The sequence below is a fragment of the Polypterus senegalus genome, chromosome 9 (genome assembly GCF_016835505.1).
Source record: "Polypterus senegalus isolate Bchr_013 chromosome 9, ASM1683550v1, whole genome shotgun sequence".
Classification (NCBI taxonomy): domain Eukaryota; kingdom Metazoa; phylum Chordata; class Cladistia; order Polypteriformes; family Polypteridae; genus Polypterus; species Polypterus senegalus.
Window position 1 is genome coordinate 70,097,314 of NC_053162.1, and position 17,617 is coordinate 70,114,930.

The 17,617-nt window shown below is 40.8% G+C and overlaps 1 protein-coding gene across 1 annotated transcript in view; it reads right to left on the reverse strand.

Moving 5' to 3' along the window:
• LOC120535395 (cadherin-1-like) overlaps nucleotides 1-16,337 on the reverse strand; it is a 54,566-nt gene extending 38,229 nt beyond the window's left edge. Inside the window, exon 1 of the mRNA XM_039763214.1 lies at nucleotides 16,209-16,337. Within this exon, the coding sequence (XP_039619148.1) occupies nucleotides 16,209-16,247 (39 nt within the window). The 5' untranslated portion in view covers nucleotides 16,248-16,337. The remainder of the gene's footprint in view (nucleotides 1-16,208) is intronic.
• Between the last annotated feature and the right edge of the window lie 1,280 nt (nucleotides 16,338-17,617).

Below are 17,617 nucleotides of genomic sequence, written 5' to 3' on the forward strand. Positions count from 1 at the left end.
TGACCCTGATTTACTGTACATTTTTCAGGTTGTATGTTATTATATCTAACATTTACACCTGGTTTTTCATGCAAATAATTGCAGAAATAAATAAACATATAGTTTGGGTATTGCTTTATTGAAGATGTCCTGTTATTTACTGACAGTTCACAATGAGCAATGATTGTTAATGAAATGAAATGAATTCATTTAGGCATTGTTCTTTAATGGGCAGCCATTCGCTTCTGCTTCTGTTAGATTGTGCAGGTCTTTCAGAGGTGACCATCGGGATACAAACCTGACAGGAGTAGCTTCTGGCAGCTCCTGGCTTTTGCTATGGTATTCTGAAATTAATCCCTTTTAACGGAAGCAATCTGAAGATGAAGCAACACATCCTTGAATCCCATGAGTGAGAGACTTCTAGCCCATGGTCAGGTATTGAAGCTGAAGTAGCTAGTCTTGGCCAGTGTTGAGATATTCTTGCTTTGTATTTGTCATTGTCTGTTTATTGTTTAATATTTGTGTTGAGTGAATGTTAAATAGGTAAATATTGAAGACTGTACGAGTGAATCAAGGCTAACAGTTTAGACCTATCCACTACTAACTTGTCTACCAATATAAATAGAACCTTAGAGGTTAAAGTAAGTTTTGTGAACACTTTTTCATAATAAAACATCAGCATTGAACATAGAGGTGATGTTGCAGTCACTAAAGGATTTTTACAGTTACTGTGGCAAAGTAGCCTGGGAGTACCTATGATGTATCCATCTGAGCCAAAGGGAAAGGCAAAGGGAAAATACAGACAACTTGTTGGTGGATGGTTACAGGGTTTTAGTGGGTATCCTCTTCATGCTTGCCTGTTGATATTGGAAAATAACCCTAAGGTGGCTGTTGAAGAATAAGACACACACTGTGCATTGTGTAAAGAACTGTGGGAATTGTTAATACATAATGGCATTTATTTACTTTATTTAAGGATACACAAGAGTACCACACAAATTTTCATCAGGCTGCCCAGGTGGTGACTATGTACCCAAAAGAGATGATGTTCTTTGCAGGCTTATTATCCTCATTGTTTTATTTAAATGCATCCATTCACTCATCCAGTTTCTTAACCAGTTTATGCAGGACTCACATGGGAGAAGCTGTAGGCAATTCCAGCAACAACACTTGAACAGGTGCCAGTCCATTGTAGGGTGCACACACACACACACACACACAGGGGATAGGGCTGATTTAACAATGCCAGTTCGCATAACCTGAATGTCTTTGGACTGTGGAAGAAAACTGAGAACCTGGAGTTAACTTAGGTGAGGAGAACATGCAGACTCCATGCAGGGACCACCTGGGCCTCATTGTATCATCTCAATGTTTATTGTTGCTGTTGGAAAAGATACGGCATGACTAAGTAAACAATTACACTCTGCTGCATTCTAAAAGAACAGGCTTTTTTAAAAAAAGTTTTTACAAAAGTGTGATTTTTCTTTTGTGGTCTGTACCTGTAAGTTTCTGTGTTAATTTCAGAAAAATTATGTGTTCGATTTTTGTATGCTTTGTCCTATTATGTTATTAAGTTGTGGTGTTATGGTTACTTCATATTACTTTCACAAAGCTTTTAATTCCACAGGAGCATTAAAACGTAACCTTATAATGAAAATATTTCCATTTGGCTGCTTTTCAATCAACTTGTGATGCTTTGTTGTTGGTGACTTCAGGGGAGGAGTTAACTAAGTCGTACTTTATGCTCACTTTTAAAGTAATTGCAATAGAAGGGCTTCGGAAAATGCACGAAAATGTAGCCTGTACTTGAAGTACTGTACATGCACTGTAAAGCTGCTTGTTAATTGCTAAGGCTCGTAGTTCTTAGGAAACGCACACCAAATCCTTATCCTTCCGCATGCCCATTATTCCCAGATTTCAATACATCACCTTCAAGAACTGACTGATCAGTTACTGCCTAATACAGTGTATCCAGCTTAGTTTAGAACTAAAATTGATGTGACAAGTTAACCCAGCCACAGGGGATACACAAACCAGTGTGTTTCTTCGTGCTGGTCCCAAGCCCAGGTAAATGGGAAGGGTTACATCAGGAAGGGCATCCGGTGTAAAATTTTGCCAGATCAGCATGCGGACAACAAGACAGATTTCCATTCCAAATCGGTCGAGCCCCAGGTTAACAATGACCGCCACCAATGCTGTTAGCCCATAGGGTGCTGGCGGAAATTGGGCTACTGTTGGCTGAAGAAGGAAAAGAAGAGGGGGGAGACGTGTCCGGAGCAAAGAGGAGAGGAGGAAAATAAAGAGAGTGGAACTTAGGGTAAGTACTTTGAATGTTGGCAGTATGACTTGTAAGGGGGGAGAGTTAGCCGATATGATGGAGAGAAGGAAGTTTCATATATTGTGCGTACAAGAAACTAAATGGAAGGGAATTAAGGCCAGGTGGATCAGAGGTAGATTCAAATTTTTCTATCATGGTCTGGATGGGAGGAGAAATGGGGTAGGCGTTATTCTGAAGGAACAGTTATGTCAAGAGTGTTTTGGAAGTGAAAAGAGTGTCAGACAGAGTGATGATTATGAAGCTGGAAATTGGAGGTGTGATAATGAATGCTGCTAGTGTATATGCCCTGCAAGTTGGGTGTGTGATAGATAAGAAAGATGATTTCTGGAGTGAGTTGGATGAAGTGATGAACAGTGTACCCAAGGGACAGAAAGTGTTGATTGGACAGATTCCAATGGACATGTTGGTGGAGAAAACAGAGGAGATGAGGAGGTGATGGGCAGGTATGGTGTCAAGGAGAGGAATGAAGGTGAGATGATAGTGGATTGTGCGAAAAGGTTGGGCATTGCTGTGGTGAATACGTAATTTAATAAGAGGGAGGAACATAGGGTGACGTACAAGAGTGGAGGAAGATGCACACAGGTAGATTATATCCTATGCAGAAGAGTCAATCTGAAAGAGATTGAAGACTGCAAAGTGGTGGCAGGGGAAAGTGTTGTTAAACAGCATAGGTTGGTGATCTATAGAATGACGCTGGAGATCAAGAAAAGGAGGAGAGTGAGGGCAGAATCAAGGATCAAATGGTGGAAGTTGAAAAAAGAAAACTGAAAGATTGAGTTTAGGGAAGAGGTAAGACAGGCACTGGGTGGCAGTGAAGTGTTACCAGACAGCTGGGAAACTACAGTAGAAGTATTTAAGGGTGACAGCAAGAAGGGTGCTTGGCGTGACATCTGGACAAAGGAAGGAGGAAAAGAAAACCTGATGGTGGAATGGATCAGTACAGGAGATTATACAGAGGAAGAGGATGGCAAAGTAGAAGTGAGATAGTCTGGGAGATGCAGAAAGTAGACAAGAGTACCAGGAGATAAGGTGTAAGGTGAAGAGAGAGGCAGTGAAGGCTAAAGAAAAGACGTGTAATGAGTTGTATGAGAAGTTAGAGACTAAGGAGGGAGAAAAGACCTGTACTGATTGGCTAGACAGAGGGACTGAAACGTACTTGCAAGTGAGGGGGGTGTGTTGAGAACATGGAAAGAGTACTTTGAGAGGCTGATGAATGAAGAGAATGATGTGATGAATGAGGTTGGATGATGTGGAGATAGTGAATTATGAAGTGCAAAGGATTAGCAAGGAGGAAGTAAGGACAGCTATGAAGAGAATGAAGAAGCATGGAAGCATGGAGATGTTTAGGAGAGATGGCAGTGGAGTTTTTAACCAGATTGTTTAATGGAATCTTGGAAAGTGAGAGGATGCCTGAGGAGTGAAGAAGAAGAGTACTGGTGCCGATTTTTAAGAATACAGGGGATGTGCAGTACTGTAGTAACTGCAGGGGGATAAAATTGATGAGCTACAGCGTGAAGTTATAGGAAAGAGTAGTGGAAGCTAGATTAAGAAGTGAGGTGATGATTAGTGAACAGCAGTATGGTTTCATGCCAAGAAGGAGCACCACAGATGCAATATTTCCACTGAGGGTGTTGATGGAGATGTATAGAGAAGGCCAGAAGGAGTTGCATTGTGTTTTTGTGGACCTGGAGAAAGCATATGACAGGGTGCCCAGTGAGGAGTTGTGGTATTGTATGAGGAAGTCGGGATTGGCAGAGAAGTACATAAGAGTTGCACTGGATATGTACGAGGGAAGTGTGACAGTGGTGAGGTCTGCAGTAGGAGTGATGGAGGGATTCAATGTGGAGGTGAGATTACATCAGGGATCGACTCTGAGTCCTTTATTATTTGCAATGGTGATGGACAGGTTGACAGATGAGATTAGACAAGAGTCCCCTTGGACTATGATCTTTACTGATGATTTTATTAAACAAGATCAAAACACCAGCCCTCTTCGATTCAGGTAGTAACATCTCAATTGTAGCTTGATTCTTAGTGTTGCCGCGACAATGGCGTAAAATAAAGACCAGTATAACCTGTGTACACGGGGACATCCATCAGTATAAATCCATCATGTGCTTTGTCAGCTATGACAGGGCAGTTAAAAAAACTAATGGTAGCCATCATGGAAGACCCTTTGTCCCTGGTGATACTCGGGATAGACTGGTCAGACAATAAAAGCGGTGTAACACTCCACCTTCCTAAGAAACCATTGGGCCTAATAATGGGCACTAAATAGGCATCCTCGGCTAACTACACGCTGTGTTTACAGCTGGGAAAGGGGCGGAGTTACTGATGACATGGAGGTCCAAGGGCCATTGCGCACCGATACATCAAACCCAGGCGCCGCAGCAGTAAAGACGGAAGCTACGCCCATTGAGGTCACCTCTGACACTCTTTCTCAACTGCACTTCCAATTCAGGCAAATGCCGGCTTCTTTTAAAAGGGAGCAATGGAATGATGACTCCCTTAAGTTTATTAAGAATGCAGTCATTCTGATAGATGGCCATCACACTCAGCATGCTATGCCACAGGGTCCTCACTTTGTGCTAAATAACAACCTCCTATATCAGGTGACTAAACATGAGGGGGAAATGCGTTCCCTGTTGCTAGCCCATATCCATCTTCTCGGAGCCCATTTGGGGCACAAAAAAAGTTTCGAGAATATCAAGCTTCAATCTTTTTGGCCGGGAATTAATGAGGAGGGCTGTTGCTTTTGCGTGTCCTGCCAACTGCATGTCAACTGCGGAATTTTCCAAAAAGGGACTGTGCTCCTCTCGTTCCTCTACCCCTAGTTGATGTCCCATTTGAACGTGTCGCAGTTGACTTAGTTGGACCCCTCGAATCCTCTGCCTGGAGTCATAAATATATAATGGTCCTGGTGGATTATGCCACCCGATATCCTGAAGCTGTTCCATTGTGCTCAGCTACTACTAAGGCTATTGCACGGAAATTAGTATGTGTCTTCTCACATGTCAGCATCCCTAAAGAAATCCTTACAGATCAAGGGACGCCCTTCACCTTGGAAACATTTAGGGAGACAGTTAAGTTACTGAGAATTAAACATTTCAAACCTCGGTGTATCATCCTCAAACAGTCAAACAGTTGCTTTGAAAGGTGGTCAATGAAGATAGGAGGAATTGGTATCAACCAGCAACCACCCCCCCTTTCTCTTTGCCTATCGGGAATTTCCACAAGCCTCTACGGGCTTCTCACCATTTGAGTTATTGTATGGATGACAACCCCGGGGTGTATTAGAAATTTTAAAGGAAGGCTGGGAAAGAGAGGCTCTTCCCTCGACAAACATACTAGAATACTGTATATTGCACAGTTACACAATAGATTTGAGAAAATTAGCACAAGCAGCACAGGCCCACCTTTATGACTGCTGCATGAATCTCTGAGAATTCCACCCGGGGGATCGAGTCATGGTATTGGTTCCCACCTCTGACTCCAAATTGCTTTCCCATTGGCAAGGCCCTTATGAAATTAAGGAGAAGAAAGGGCTGGTTGATTATTTGGTGAAACAACCCAATCATCGACCAAGCAAGTGGGTTTATCATGTGAACTTGCTGAAACCGTGGAAGGAGAGGGATCCCGATCCCTCCTCTGTTCAGCCACGCTGACTCTTTGCTCAAACAGACCCCCTTAATTTCAGGAATTATCTTCCAGTTAGAGACAGGAGCTGGAATCAGCTATCCAGCCTGTCCCAGAGGTGGTGAGTGAAAAACCTGGTTGGACCTCTCTGGTTGTGCACGACATAGTGACTGAGCTGGGGGTTATTATCTGAGAGCCGCCCTACAGACTCCTGGAGGCAAAGAAAGTTGAGGTGGAACTGGAAATCAAGCGAATGCTGGAACAAGGAGTGATAGAGGAAAGCTTTAGTCCCTGGTCCAGCCCCATCGTCTTGGTTATTAAACCCGATGGCAGTTGGAGGTTTGGCAATGACTTCTGTCAACTTAACCAGGTTTCCCAGTTCGATGCTTATCCCACGCCACACGTGGACGACCTCCTCGAGAGGCTAGGTCAAGCAAAATTCTTGACCACACTTGACATGACAAAGGGGTACTGGCAGATTCCTTTAAAGGAGTCCGCAAAGGCCAAGACCATGTTTAGCAACCCTAGCGGACACTGGCAGTATTGTGTCCTTCCATTTGGGTTACACAGGCCTCCTGCAATTTTCTGACTTTAGCACCTATCTTAATAGCCCCTAACTTCTATCCTCCAGACAGACGCCTCGGACATAGGCTTGGGAGCCATGTTGAGCCAATGCGTCGATGGTGTTGAACACCCCATCATGTACCTGAGCTGAAGACCAGGTATAGGGGTGTGGAGAAGGAAGCCTTGGTGATTAAATGGACGATTCCACAGTTGTGGTACTACCTCTTGGGCCGGGAGTTCACTCTGGTGACGGACCATGCACCTTTACAGTGGATGGCCCTTCACAAGGAGTCAAACCCACAGGTCACTAGGTGGTTTCTTGACCTGAAACCTTGGAAAGGGTCTCTTCATGCCAACGCTGATGCCCTCTCTCGGGCTCACAACCTCTCGGTGTAGGCCAACCTGACCCGATGGGTCTGGGCTGAGGATGGGGCCTTGTCACACACATGCGAATAGGAGGTAGCTAAAGGGCTTAGAGAATTATATTAACACATCCGCCTAGGGAGAGTACTGACTCTCTTTCTAAGTCTCCTGTAGACCTTTCCCGGGAAATCCTGCCAGGAACCGGTGCCTCAGCTCATTGCACATCACTTCCTGTCCCGGACCCAAGGATGAAATTGCTTCCTGTCCTGGTCCCGAGGACGACATCACTTCCTCAAGTCTCAGTATAAAACCCCACTCCCTTCCTTCGGAGGACAGTTCTGTTTTGGGACTCTGTCTTTTATCATTACTTGCTTCTCAATCCATTTTACTTTAGCAGCCAGGAACATATTATACAGGTGGCTGCCCCAAACCTTTGCGATGTCTCTTGTTTCTTTCTGTCACTATATATATATATATATATATATATATATATATATATATATATATATATACAGTATATATATATATATGTGTGTGTGTGTGTATTGTAAAAGGCGCTATATAGCGCCCGACCCGGCACAGACTTACGCAGAGGCACGTGTAAAACAAATAGGATTTTTATTTTTCTCTTCAGCCGTGGGGCACATCTTCCCCGTGTCCCACAGGCCCAACACACTTCCAAAAGCACAAAACACAGACTTTAAACAACCCTTTCTGGCACCACCAGTCCTCCCAGGCAACCTCGTCCTCTTCCTCCCGATTCTGGCCACTCAGTGGTGGAGGCTGGCTCGTTTTATACCCCACGCGGAAGTGTTCTAGGTGCTTGACCATCTGGTCCTAATTGCACCTCCGGGTGAGGCTGAAGATTCGTCCAGCCAGGCTCTTGAGTCGTGGCAGTGCCCCCTAGCAGCCACCCCCTCTCCCAACCAGGCTGTAGAGGACTCCATGTCCCATGGAGCCACGTGGGAGAGTGGGAAATGAACATTGGCCAGGGAGGCTGCTACCTAGCGCCCCGGGGGAGGTATTGAGCTGTCCATGGTGGCTCCCCTGAACATATGCAGCAGGGGCGTCCCGGCCGGGCATGGGACCCGGCTGTCCGTCACAATATATATATATATATATATAATCTATACTAATAAAAGGCAAAGCCCTCACTGACTCACTCACTCACTCACTCACTCATCACTAATTCTCCAACTTCCCGTGTAGGTAGAAGGCTGAAATTTGGCAGGCTCATTCCTTACAGCTTACTTACAAAAGTTGGGCAGGTTTCATTTTAAAATTCTACACATAATGGTCATAAATGGAACCTATTTTTCTCCATATACTGTAATGGACTTTAGCTCGATGGTCGTGGGGGGCGGAGCTGCGTGTCACATCATCACGCCTCCCACGTAATCATGTGAACTGACTGTGAACGCCGTACGTAGAAAAGAAGGAAGAGTTCCCAAAGAGCACTGAAGAAAAACACATACAAGCTTATTCATAAGTGCAGCTACTGTGTAAACAAAGCACAGTGTAAACCGTAAGTTTAAATTAAGTTTATAGACACGCTCCCGCTGCCGTTTGTCATGCCTTCGTTGAATACTTTATTCGCAATATAAAAGTTTAATGAGAAGACACGAGGTATAAATGAGACTTTGGATCACTTTGTGTTAAAATTGAGTTAAAATTGCTGTAGCAAGAAACTTTTAAGTGCCGGGTCTTAGCTAACATTAAATAATAGGACTTTGCAACATCACACAGGAGAACTGACTGAACGCAGTACGAGTGATCACTTCCATTCATCAAACCTGTTCAAAAAACGCATTACACAATTGAGAAGGTAGGAAAAGAATATGCTCCGAGCTGAGCTCCACAGCTAATGTGGTCTTGCGGAAGCAACTTCGTCACACTGCCACCAAATACTCACAGAAAAATCCACAAGTTAATACAAACGCTGTCTTTAGAGTTTCTCCACATTCAATGTATTCCTCGCATCCCCTTTATCCCCTCTGATCTCCCATTTCAATTCAAATGCTTCCAATTTCCAGTAAGGCTCTGCTTCGCGATGACAAGTAATAAGTCTCAGGGACAGACCCTACAAAAGGTTGCCATTGATTTTAGGCAAGATTGCTTTTCTCCTGGACAACTATGAGTTGCATTCTCAAGAGTGAGCTCGCGCAGCTTCGTCATATTACAACCGGAGTGCTGAACTGACAACGTGCTATATAAAGAGAACTATAACAATCGTAATAAATGAACAATAAAACAGTGGAGAACCCGTGGATTAAATAAAAAGACAGCTTCCTTGGCGAAGCAAGGAAAAAGGATGGCCTTATGTGTCGTTCGTTTATAAAACAGTGGAGAAGCTGTGTGAAGGCAGCTTCACAAAAAACCAGCGGAGCGTCTTATATGAGCAGGCAGTCAGCTAAAGAAATGGAATCAATAAATATCCATAATCGTAATAAACGAACAAAAATAGCGTACAAGCCGTGGATTAAATAAAGGAAATGGGTACTTGAACAGTAAAGTAAGTCTCAAATAGCTACACAATAACTATAGCAATTGTATAATAAACGAACAATAAAACAGTACAGAACCACGAAGTAAGGAGAAACGACGGCTTTATATGGCGTTCATTTATAAAGCAGCGGAGAAGCTGTGTGAAGGCAGCTACACAAAAAAACAACAGAGCGCCACACTCTGAATGTATTCCTCGCATCACCGTTATACCCTCTGATCTCCCATTTCAATTCAAATGCCACAGTGTGTATATATATATATATATATATATATATATGTATGTATATGTATGTGTATATATATGTTGATATGTGTATATATATATCGTATATACAGTATATGTAGATGTGTATATGTATATATATATAGATATAGATATGTGTATGTGTAGATATGTGTATATGTAGATATGTATATATGTATATATTTATTTGTATATATTTATATGTATATATGTGTGTATATGTGTGTGTGTGTGTGTGTATATATATATATATATATATATATATATGACAGCAACACTCATAACATTGACAAAACAATTACATTGACAATCATGTTACGTTATTTTTAAAATGTTTCCTTTTCTTTTTCATAACTTCTTTAACACACTTCTTCTCCGCTGCGAAGCGCAGGTATAGAGCTAGTATATATATATATATACATATATATACTGTATAATATATACTGTGTATATAGTGCCCTCCATAATGTTTGGATCAAAAACACATTTTTCCTTGATTTATCCCTGTATTCTGCGGTTTAAAATTACAAATGAAAAATTTCAGATGTGATTAAAGTGCATGCTGTAGACTTCAATTTAAGGGTATTCGTATATATTCCCGTCACACCATGTAGAAATGGCAACACATTTTATGCACAGTCCCCCCATTTCAAGGCACCATAATGTTTGGGAAACAGCAATGGCAGCTATATTAAAGTAGTCTTATTTAGTACTTTGTTGCATATCCCTTGCATGCAATGACTGCTTGAAGTCTGCAACTCATAGAAATCACCAGGGGCCTCATGTATAAACGGTGCGTACGCACAGAAATGTTGCGTAAGAACTTTTCCACGTTCAAATCGCGATGTATAAAACCTACACTTGGCGTAAAGCCACGCATTTTTCCACGGTACCTCATGCCTTGTTGTACCCAAGTTCTCCGCTCGGTTTTGCAAACTGGCGGCACCCAGCGTCAAAGCAATGGTACTGTTCTTGTGTGATTACTCATTATTTTCATGACGCGGCTTTATAAATACACCGAAACTAACCGCATATTGTTTATTAGTGTAATGCATCTGATTGTAATTAACTTGTAACAATATAATGGTTCAGGGAACAGCCATAGTATTCCAAATACCATAACTGCTTTAGCGTTGTTACTCTCACTTCTTCTTCTTCTTCTTCTTTCAGCTCCTCCCGTTAGGAGTTGCCACAGCGGATCATCTTTTTCCATATTTCTCTCACTGCACGACTCGGAGTATTTATGTCACTGTATCTGAGTGTGAATCACAGCAGCAGCTGATCGGAAAGAGAATTATCAGTATACGGCATTAAGCACACGCTGTCTCTGCCACTGCAAAACGTTTTAAAGCCTTTCCTGTACAGACCTTGCGGTTCAGAAACAGTTTAATCCCAAGAACTTTAAATGCACTCAATCAATTGCTCCTTGTAGAACTGTTTGTACTTATAAGTACAATCACCCCATTGTAAACTTGCACTACAGTTATAATATCTCACAACCTGAGCCACTTTATAAAGCGCGTATTTACATATGATGACGATATCATTTTTAAGGTGAAATGCAGCAAAATATGTTTGTTAAATTATACACATAAACTTTAACTTCATTTAAATAATCTATATTCTTCACTGGGAGTGTCGTGAAGGATAGAATAATTAAACATGTACTACGAAGATATTTCAATGTTCTTTAAACGTTTTGAAAAATCGGCGCTAAGCTTATAGATGGCTTAACGTCTATTACAAAGCTGATTGTATGGCGATCGGTTACTTGGGGAAAGAAAAGCAAGGACTCTTGGGGCGGCCACGCCAATATATATTGAATATAAAACAGAAAGAGAAAATAACAACACAGCTAAAAACGCAGCGACAAATTTCGACAATAAATTATTTCATCGAAGTGAAACACATGTTTAATAACGTGCTTTAACTCCTATCATCATGAAAATGACATCACGTATACATCTCAGTATTTTAGTTATTCAGAGAGCTGTAATATCACAAATGTAATGGACTCTGTGTCCAGTTGGAGGAAGAGAGCCAGTTTAAGAAGCAAGTAGTGATTCACACACATAGATCACATACGAGTAGAAGATCAAATACAAAACAAAGCATTAACGTGCTACTTTAATTACGATGTGATTTGAGAAACTGGTTAATTAAACGATTTTAAGATGAAGTTTATAATGTTCTACTAAATGACAAAATAAACTACGTGATTAAAGTGGAAATTCGAGATTGAAGTTGACATTTCGTGCTTTTTCCCCACTGTGTGCCTTTTTTCTCTGTACCCTAATAAACTTTCATATGACACTCAGACAGTGGGCTTACAACTCTTCTTTTCACGGCAACTTTGATATGTGACTTCTTTTTATTTCCGGCACTGTGCGATTTTGTGAATGTGAGCTTTCAAGTTTCTCCAACACGCTATGTCACTCGATCAACTTCATTTTGTTGATTATACCACGGTTTATTTGAACAAATAGTATGTTTTTCCTTTGCCTCCACTTGGTATTCGCTGAAATTCTTATATTTTCCCCGTGCTTTTCCCATTGTCTTTTCACAGAAGGCTGCGCATAAGGGCGATTTATATTGATTTGCATATTCAAATAGGCGTAATTCTGGGAGGAATTGGGGCGTTACATAATGCGCGTGCACGAGCGTTAGTTTTCACGCTGATCGGGATTTATGTAACGGAAGAACGTGGAAGTTGGAGTACACACAGATTCCTGCATCTGGATTTTTCTGTGCGTAAGCACATTTCGGCTTTTGTGCTTACGCCATGTTATAGTGCGAGTTCTACGCACGCCGTTATACATGAGGCCCCAGGTGTTGAGTATCTCTGGTGATTCTCTGCCAAGCCTCTAATGCAGCCATCTTCTGTTCCTGCTTGTTTCAGAGGCTTGTCACCTTAAGGTTTCTCTTCAGCACTTGAAAGGCATGCTTAATTAAATTTAAATTTTGTAACTGGCTTGGTCACTATAAAATGTTCCATTTGTTAGGTTTAAAAACACCCTTAAATTAATGCCTGCAATGTTTGATTTGTAATTTTAAACTGTGGGTCAGAGGGGTTAAGAAAAATGTGTCTTTGTCCTAAACATTATGGAGGACACTTTATGTGTTGTAGAACGAGTCCCGGACACAAACAAGTAGACATGTTGTAAATCACCACCACACATTTATTTACAGACTACTGTTTACAAGTTAAATGCCACACAACTCCAAACTCCCCCAAAGTCCAGGCCTCACACTCTTGCCTTGTCTCTCTCTTCATGCCGCCTCCACTCCTCGCCTTCCAGCTTCATCTTTCTTCCACCCGACTCAAGCCATTGTATGAACGAAGGCGGCCCCTTTAATAGTCACCCAGATGTGCTCCAGGTGCTTCCCGCCAATCTTCCACCGGCACTCCCCAGTGTGGCAGAAGTGCCAGCTGTATCCCCGGAAGCACTCCAGGTGTCCCTGCTCCTTTTCCCCTCAGCACTTCCATCACACCCGGATGGAGGGTCCCCTAGGCATTGGGGCGCCCCCTGGCAGTGACCAAGGGCCCCTACAAGGTTGAGCTTCAAAGCCCTGTACCCGTGGCCACCAAAGGCACCAGGGTGGTCACCCCCACATGGTCTGAGGGAGGCGCAAGCTCTCCTCCGGTCCTCTGAGGTGTCCCGGCTGGGTCGCCCCTCCAGCCATCTGCGACATTGTATACAACCTTAGGTGTTGTTTCTATGTTTTTGTGGCTGGCTAGACACCTATTGCATGCTCTTGTTCTCTGCTCATGGATGAATTGATGTGCTTATGTATTGGCTAGTGATGTGTGAAACTGAATTCTAAGCAAAACACGGTAATTGACGATCATTGACACAAGAGAGAAGAGGGTAAGTACAGCATATGTCTTCCTGTCGTTTAAATTTAAACAAAGATTTATAGTGGAAAAAATCATCAGACTTCATCAGATTCCTGTCACATGTAGGCTTTTTTTGAGCCACCAGACGTGTTCCGGTAGTATGATTGTCACTTTGTCAAAAAGAATGACAATGTTTGTAATTACAATCCTAAAGATGTATCAGAGATAGAAATTAAACTTGAAGCTTCAACACACTTGTGCTTATCCTCATCCTCTTGAGCAGGAATTAAGAAACAAGAAATGGTGGTTGCTTGGAAATGGGTGTAGGGAGTGCTTTTTCTATGTACTGAAATTTTCCTGTACAGAAAACACAGAAATGTGCACACTGGTATGTTTAAGTGTTCCTTAATTTAAGAAATATTCAGCATATCGTGTTTAAAAAAATGCACAGTGCTGCTCCAAAGTGATGTGAATGAGAGGCGTAAATCAAATTTAATTTATTGGTGTGCAATAGATTTCATGCATTATATAGCTGCAGAAAAAAGCACAAGTAAACCCAAGTGTGAATAAGACTTTAGGGATCAGTATTCCTTGTTTACCAATCCATAAGAAACTTAAACCCAAAAACACCTAGGAAAATAATGTTAGCAATAATTTTGCAACCCTTGATTGTTTCACTTGTTTCACTTATTCTATTACTCTAGTTAAGTTTTGAAATTAGACACTAGATATTCTATGGTTCATTTAGTACAGCTAGGAGGAACCTGAACAATGATTCAAACTGGGGGCCTCAACCCCTACATCCTCACCCCACACACTTCCTGTCGTTGTGATTATATCTTTCAGAACATGGTCAAATCTATTTCTTGATTTTTAACAACCTTCCAGTCCTGTAGGTGGCAAAAGTTTGCAATTTCAACAGAGACAGCTTTGGAGATGCACATAGCTTGGTAGAATACAACAAAGCCCTTTATGGGAGTTTTTTTTTTTATTGTCGTGAAGCAATGTATGTTGTGCATGTTACAGGCTAAGGGTAAGATCCCCACAGGACTTAAAGTGCACTTACTTACTCACAAATAGAAGACGTCTTTCTGGGCAAAAAAAGAAAGGTTGAAAAGCACTGAAAATCACAGCACGCATGCAAATCCAATTCTGCATAATGCAAGAGAGCAACCCATAGCATTAAGTTTGTAAAGAAAGCAGCTTCAACTCAGTTGAATGCAAAAAAATGAAGAAGCCCAAGTTAACATGTTAATTGAAACTGTTGTGTCTACAAAGCTCTGTGACTTTCTATGGTTCTAAAACCTCAACCTCAAATTTAACAAGCCATGTGCAGCACCAATATATTATGGTGGGACTGTAAGAAGGAAATTTGTGCAATGCGCAAACAAATATTTCTCTCCTTTTTATTTTTGTAGTATTAGACTTACTTTAGCCATTTGCTCCACGCTTTAATCCAGTTAAAATTTGGATTGATAATTTGCATGTAAAAGTGCAGTTTTCTCAGCATAAATTCTCAAAAAATACAACTGTCTTTTAAATTGTACATGTAGAACATCTGCTTTACTTTTGCGTGTTTTTAATTTGAAAGACCTACAGATGTCAAGTAACATTAAAGAAATAATATTTCCAAACCACTTAAGTCTAGAGTTCTGTCAGCGATTCAAGCTGAAATTAATTTATATATAGATAAAACAAAAATGTCTTTTTGAAATAACAACTAAACTAAAAATATATTAGGGCGGCACGGTGGCGCAGTGGTAGCACTGCTGCCTCGCAGTTAGGAGACCCGGGTTCACTTCCCGGGTCCTCCCTGCGTGGAGTTTGCATGTTCTCCCGTGTCTGTGGGTTTCGGTGGGTTTCCTCCCACAATCCGAAGACATGCAGGTTAGGTGGATTGACGATTCTAAATTGGCCCTAGTGTGTGCTTGGTGTGTGGGTGTGTTTGTGTTTGTCCTGCAGTGGGTTGGCACCCTGCCTGGGATTGGTTCCTGCCTTGTGCCCTGTGTTGGCTGGGATTGGCTCCAGCAGACCCCCGTGACCCTGTATTCGGATTCAGTGGGTTGGAAGATGGATGGATAAAAATATATTAGAAAGGGTAAGTAAATTGAAACTGAATTGCCTGATCATGTGACAATATAAAAGTAAAACTATTATAAAAAAAACTAAATAATAGTAATTTGTATGTCTAGATATATTATATTATATGACAGACTTTTGTCACTGTCCTGTTCCACTGACAGACTGAGGAGATCATTCCTCCCCCACACTATGCGACTCTTCAATTCCACCCGGGGGAGTAAATGCGAACATTAATTTTATTTTAATTCTTTTCATTTTTATTACTATTTAATTTAATATTGTTTCTTTGTATCAGTATACTGCTGCTGGATTATGTGAATTTCCCCTTGGGATTAATAAAGTATCTATCTATCTATCTATCTATCTATCTATCTATCTATCTATCTATCTATTAAAAAGCATTTTAGCTATTGTCTGTTATTAACACAAATTCCAGTTGACTTTTAAGATAAAAAGAGTAATATTTTCAAATATATAATGATATGACTTTTTTAAAAGGAACCTTATTATTTGTTTAATTTCAGTTTCCCTGATTTCAAAATTAACTAGTTATACTTAAATAATCACAAATTAAATCATTTTCAGTACATTTCGGTCTTCTGTCCACACATTTGAAATAAAGCAGGAAGAATGAAAATTTATATTAAAAAAAAACTTACCTGAATGAGCAGAAATCCTATCATTAGCTGTGTAGTCATGTTAGTGAATATAGCTCTAACCAAAAAATAAAGAAACACCTTATTTCTTATTTAGTTCTATTTTCTCTAATAGAAATTATTTAAAATGAAGAGCTGGTGCTATGGGATTTTTATATGCAGACATAGGACACAGTAGTTTTGATTTTATCACTAACGGAAAAAGTATGTGTGGTTTCCCGTTCCTGTTTTGCAAAATGACTTGTATATAAATAAGTGTACAAAGCAACTGTATGATCAGGGTGTCAAGAACCTCTATTTAGATTGAGAAAAAAAAGAAAACTAAATTATAATAATAATCATAATAGCCATTGACATGTCTATTATGGACCAGACAAAGACTATGTTAGTTTTTGGAAGATAATTCTTTTTTAAAACATTAAAACAATCTAGACAAGAACAGGCCATTTAACCAATCAAAGTTCACCAGTCCTATCCACTTAATTCTTCTAAAAAAACATCAAGCCTAGTTTTGAAAGTCACAAAAGTCTTTTTGTCTGCCATGCTACTTGGTAACTTATTCTAAGTGTCTATGGTTCTCTGTGTAAAGAAAAACATCCTAATGTTTGAAGTTTACCCTTAACACATTTCCAGCTGTGTCCCCATGTTCTTGATGAACTCATTTTAAAATAACAGGCTCAATCCACTGTACTAATTTCCTTAATAATTTTAAACACTTCAGTCATGTCTCCTCTTAATCTTCTTTGCTTAAACTGTAAAGGCTCAGCTCTTTTAATCTTTCCTCATAATTCAACCCCTGTAGCCCTGGAATCAGCCTAGTCGCTCTTCTCTTGACCTTTTCTAGCGCTGCTAAGTCCTTTTTGTAGCCTGGAGACCAGAACTGCACACAGTACTCAAGATGAGGCCTCACCAGTGCATTATAAAGGTTGAGCATAACCTCCTTGGACTTGTACTCCACACATCGTGCTATATAACCTTAACACTCTGTTAGCCTTCTTAATAGCTTCTGAACACCGTCTGAAATTTGATAGTGTAGAGTCCACTATGACTCCTGAATCCTTGTCATATTTACTTCCTATGTGTAATACTTTTCATTTACTGGCATAAATCTTCATCTGCCACAAATCTGCCCAGGCCTGTATGCTCTCCAAGGCCCTCAGATTATCTGGCAATCCACATATCTTAGTATCATCTGCAAACTTAACCAGCTTGTTATTTATATTCCTATCCAAATCATATATATATATATATATATATATATATATATATATATATATATATATATATATATATATATACTAATAAAAGGCAAAGCCCTCACTCACTCACTCACTCACTGACTCATCACTAATTCTCCAACTTCCCGTGTGGGTGGAAGGCTGAAATTTGGCAGGTTCATTCCTTACAGCTTC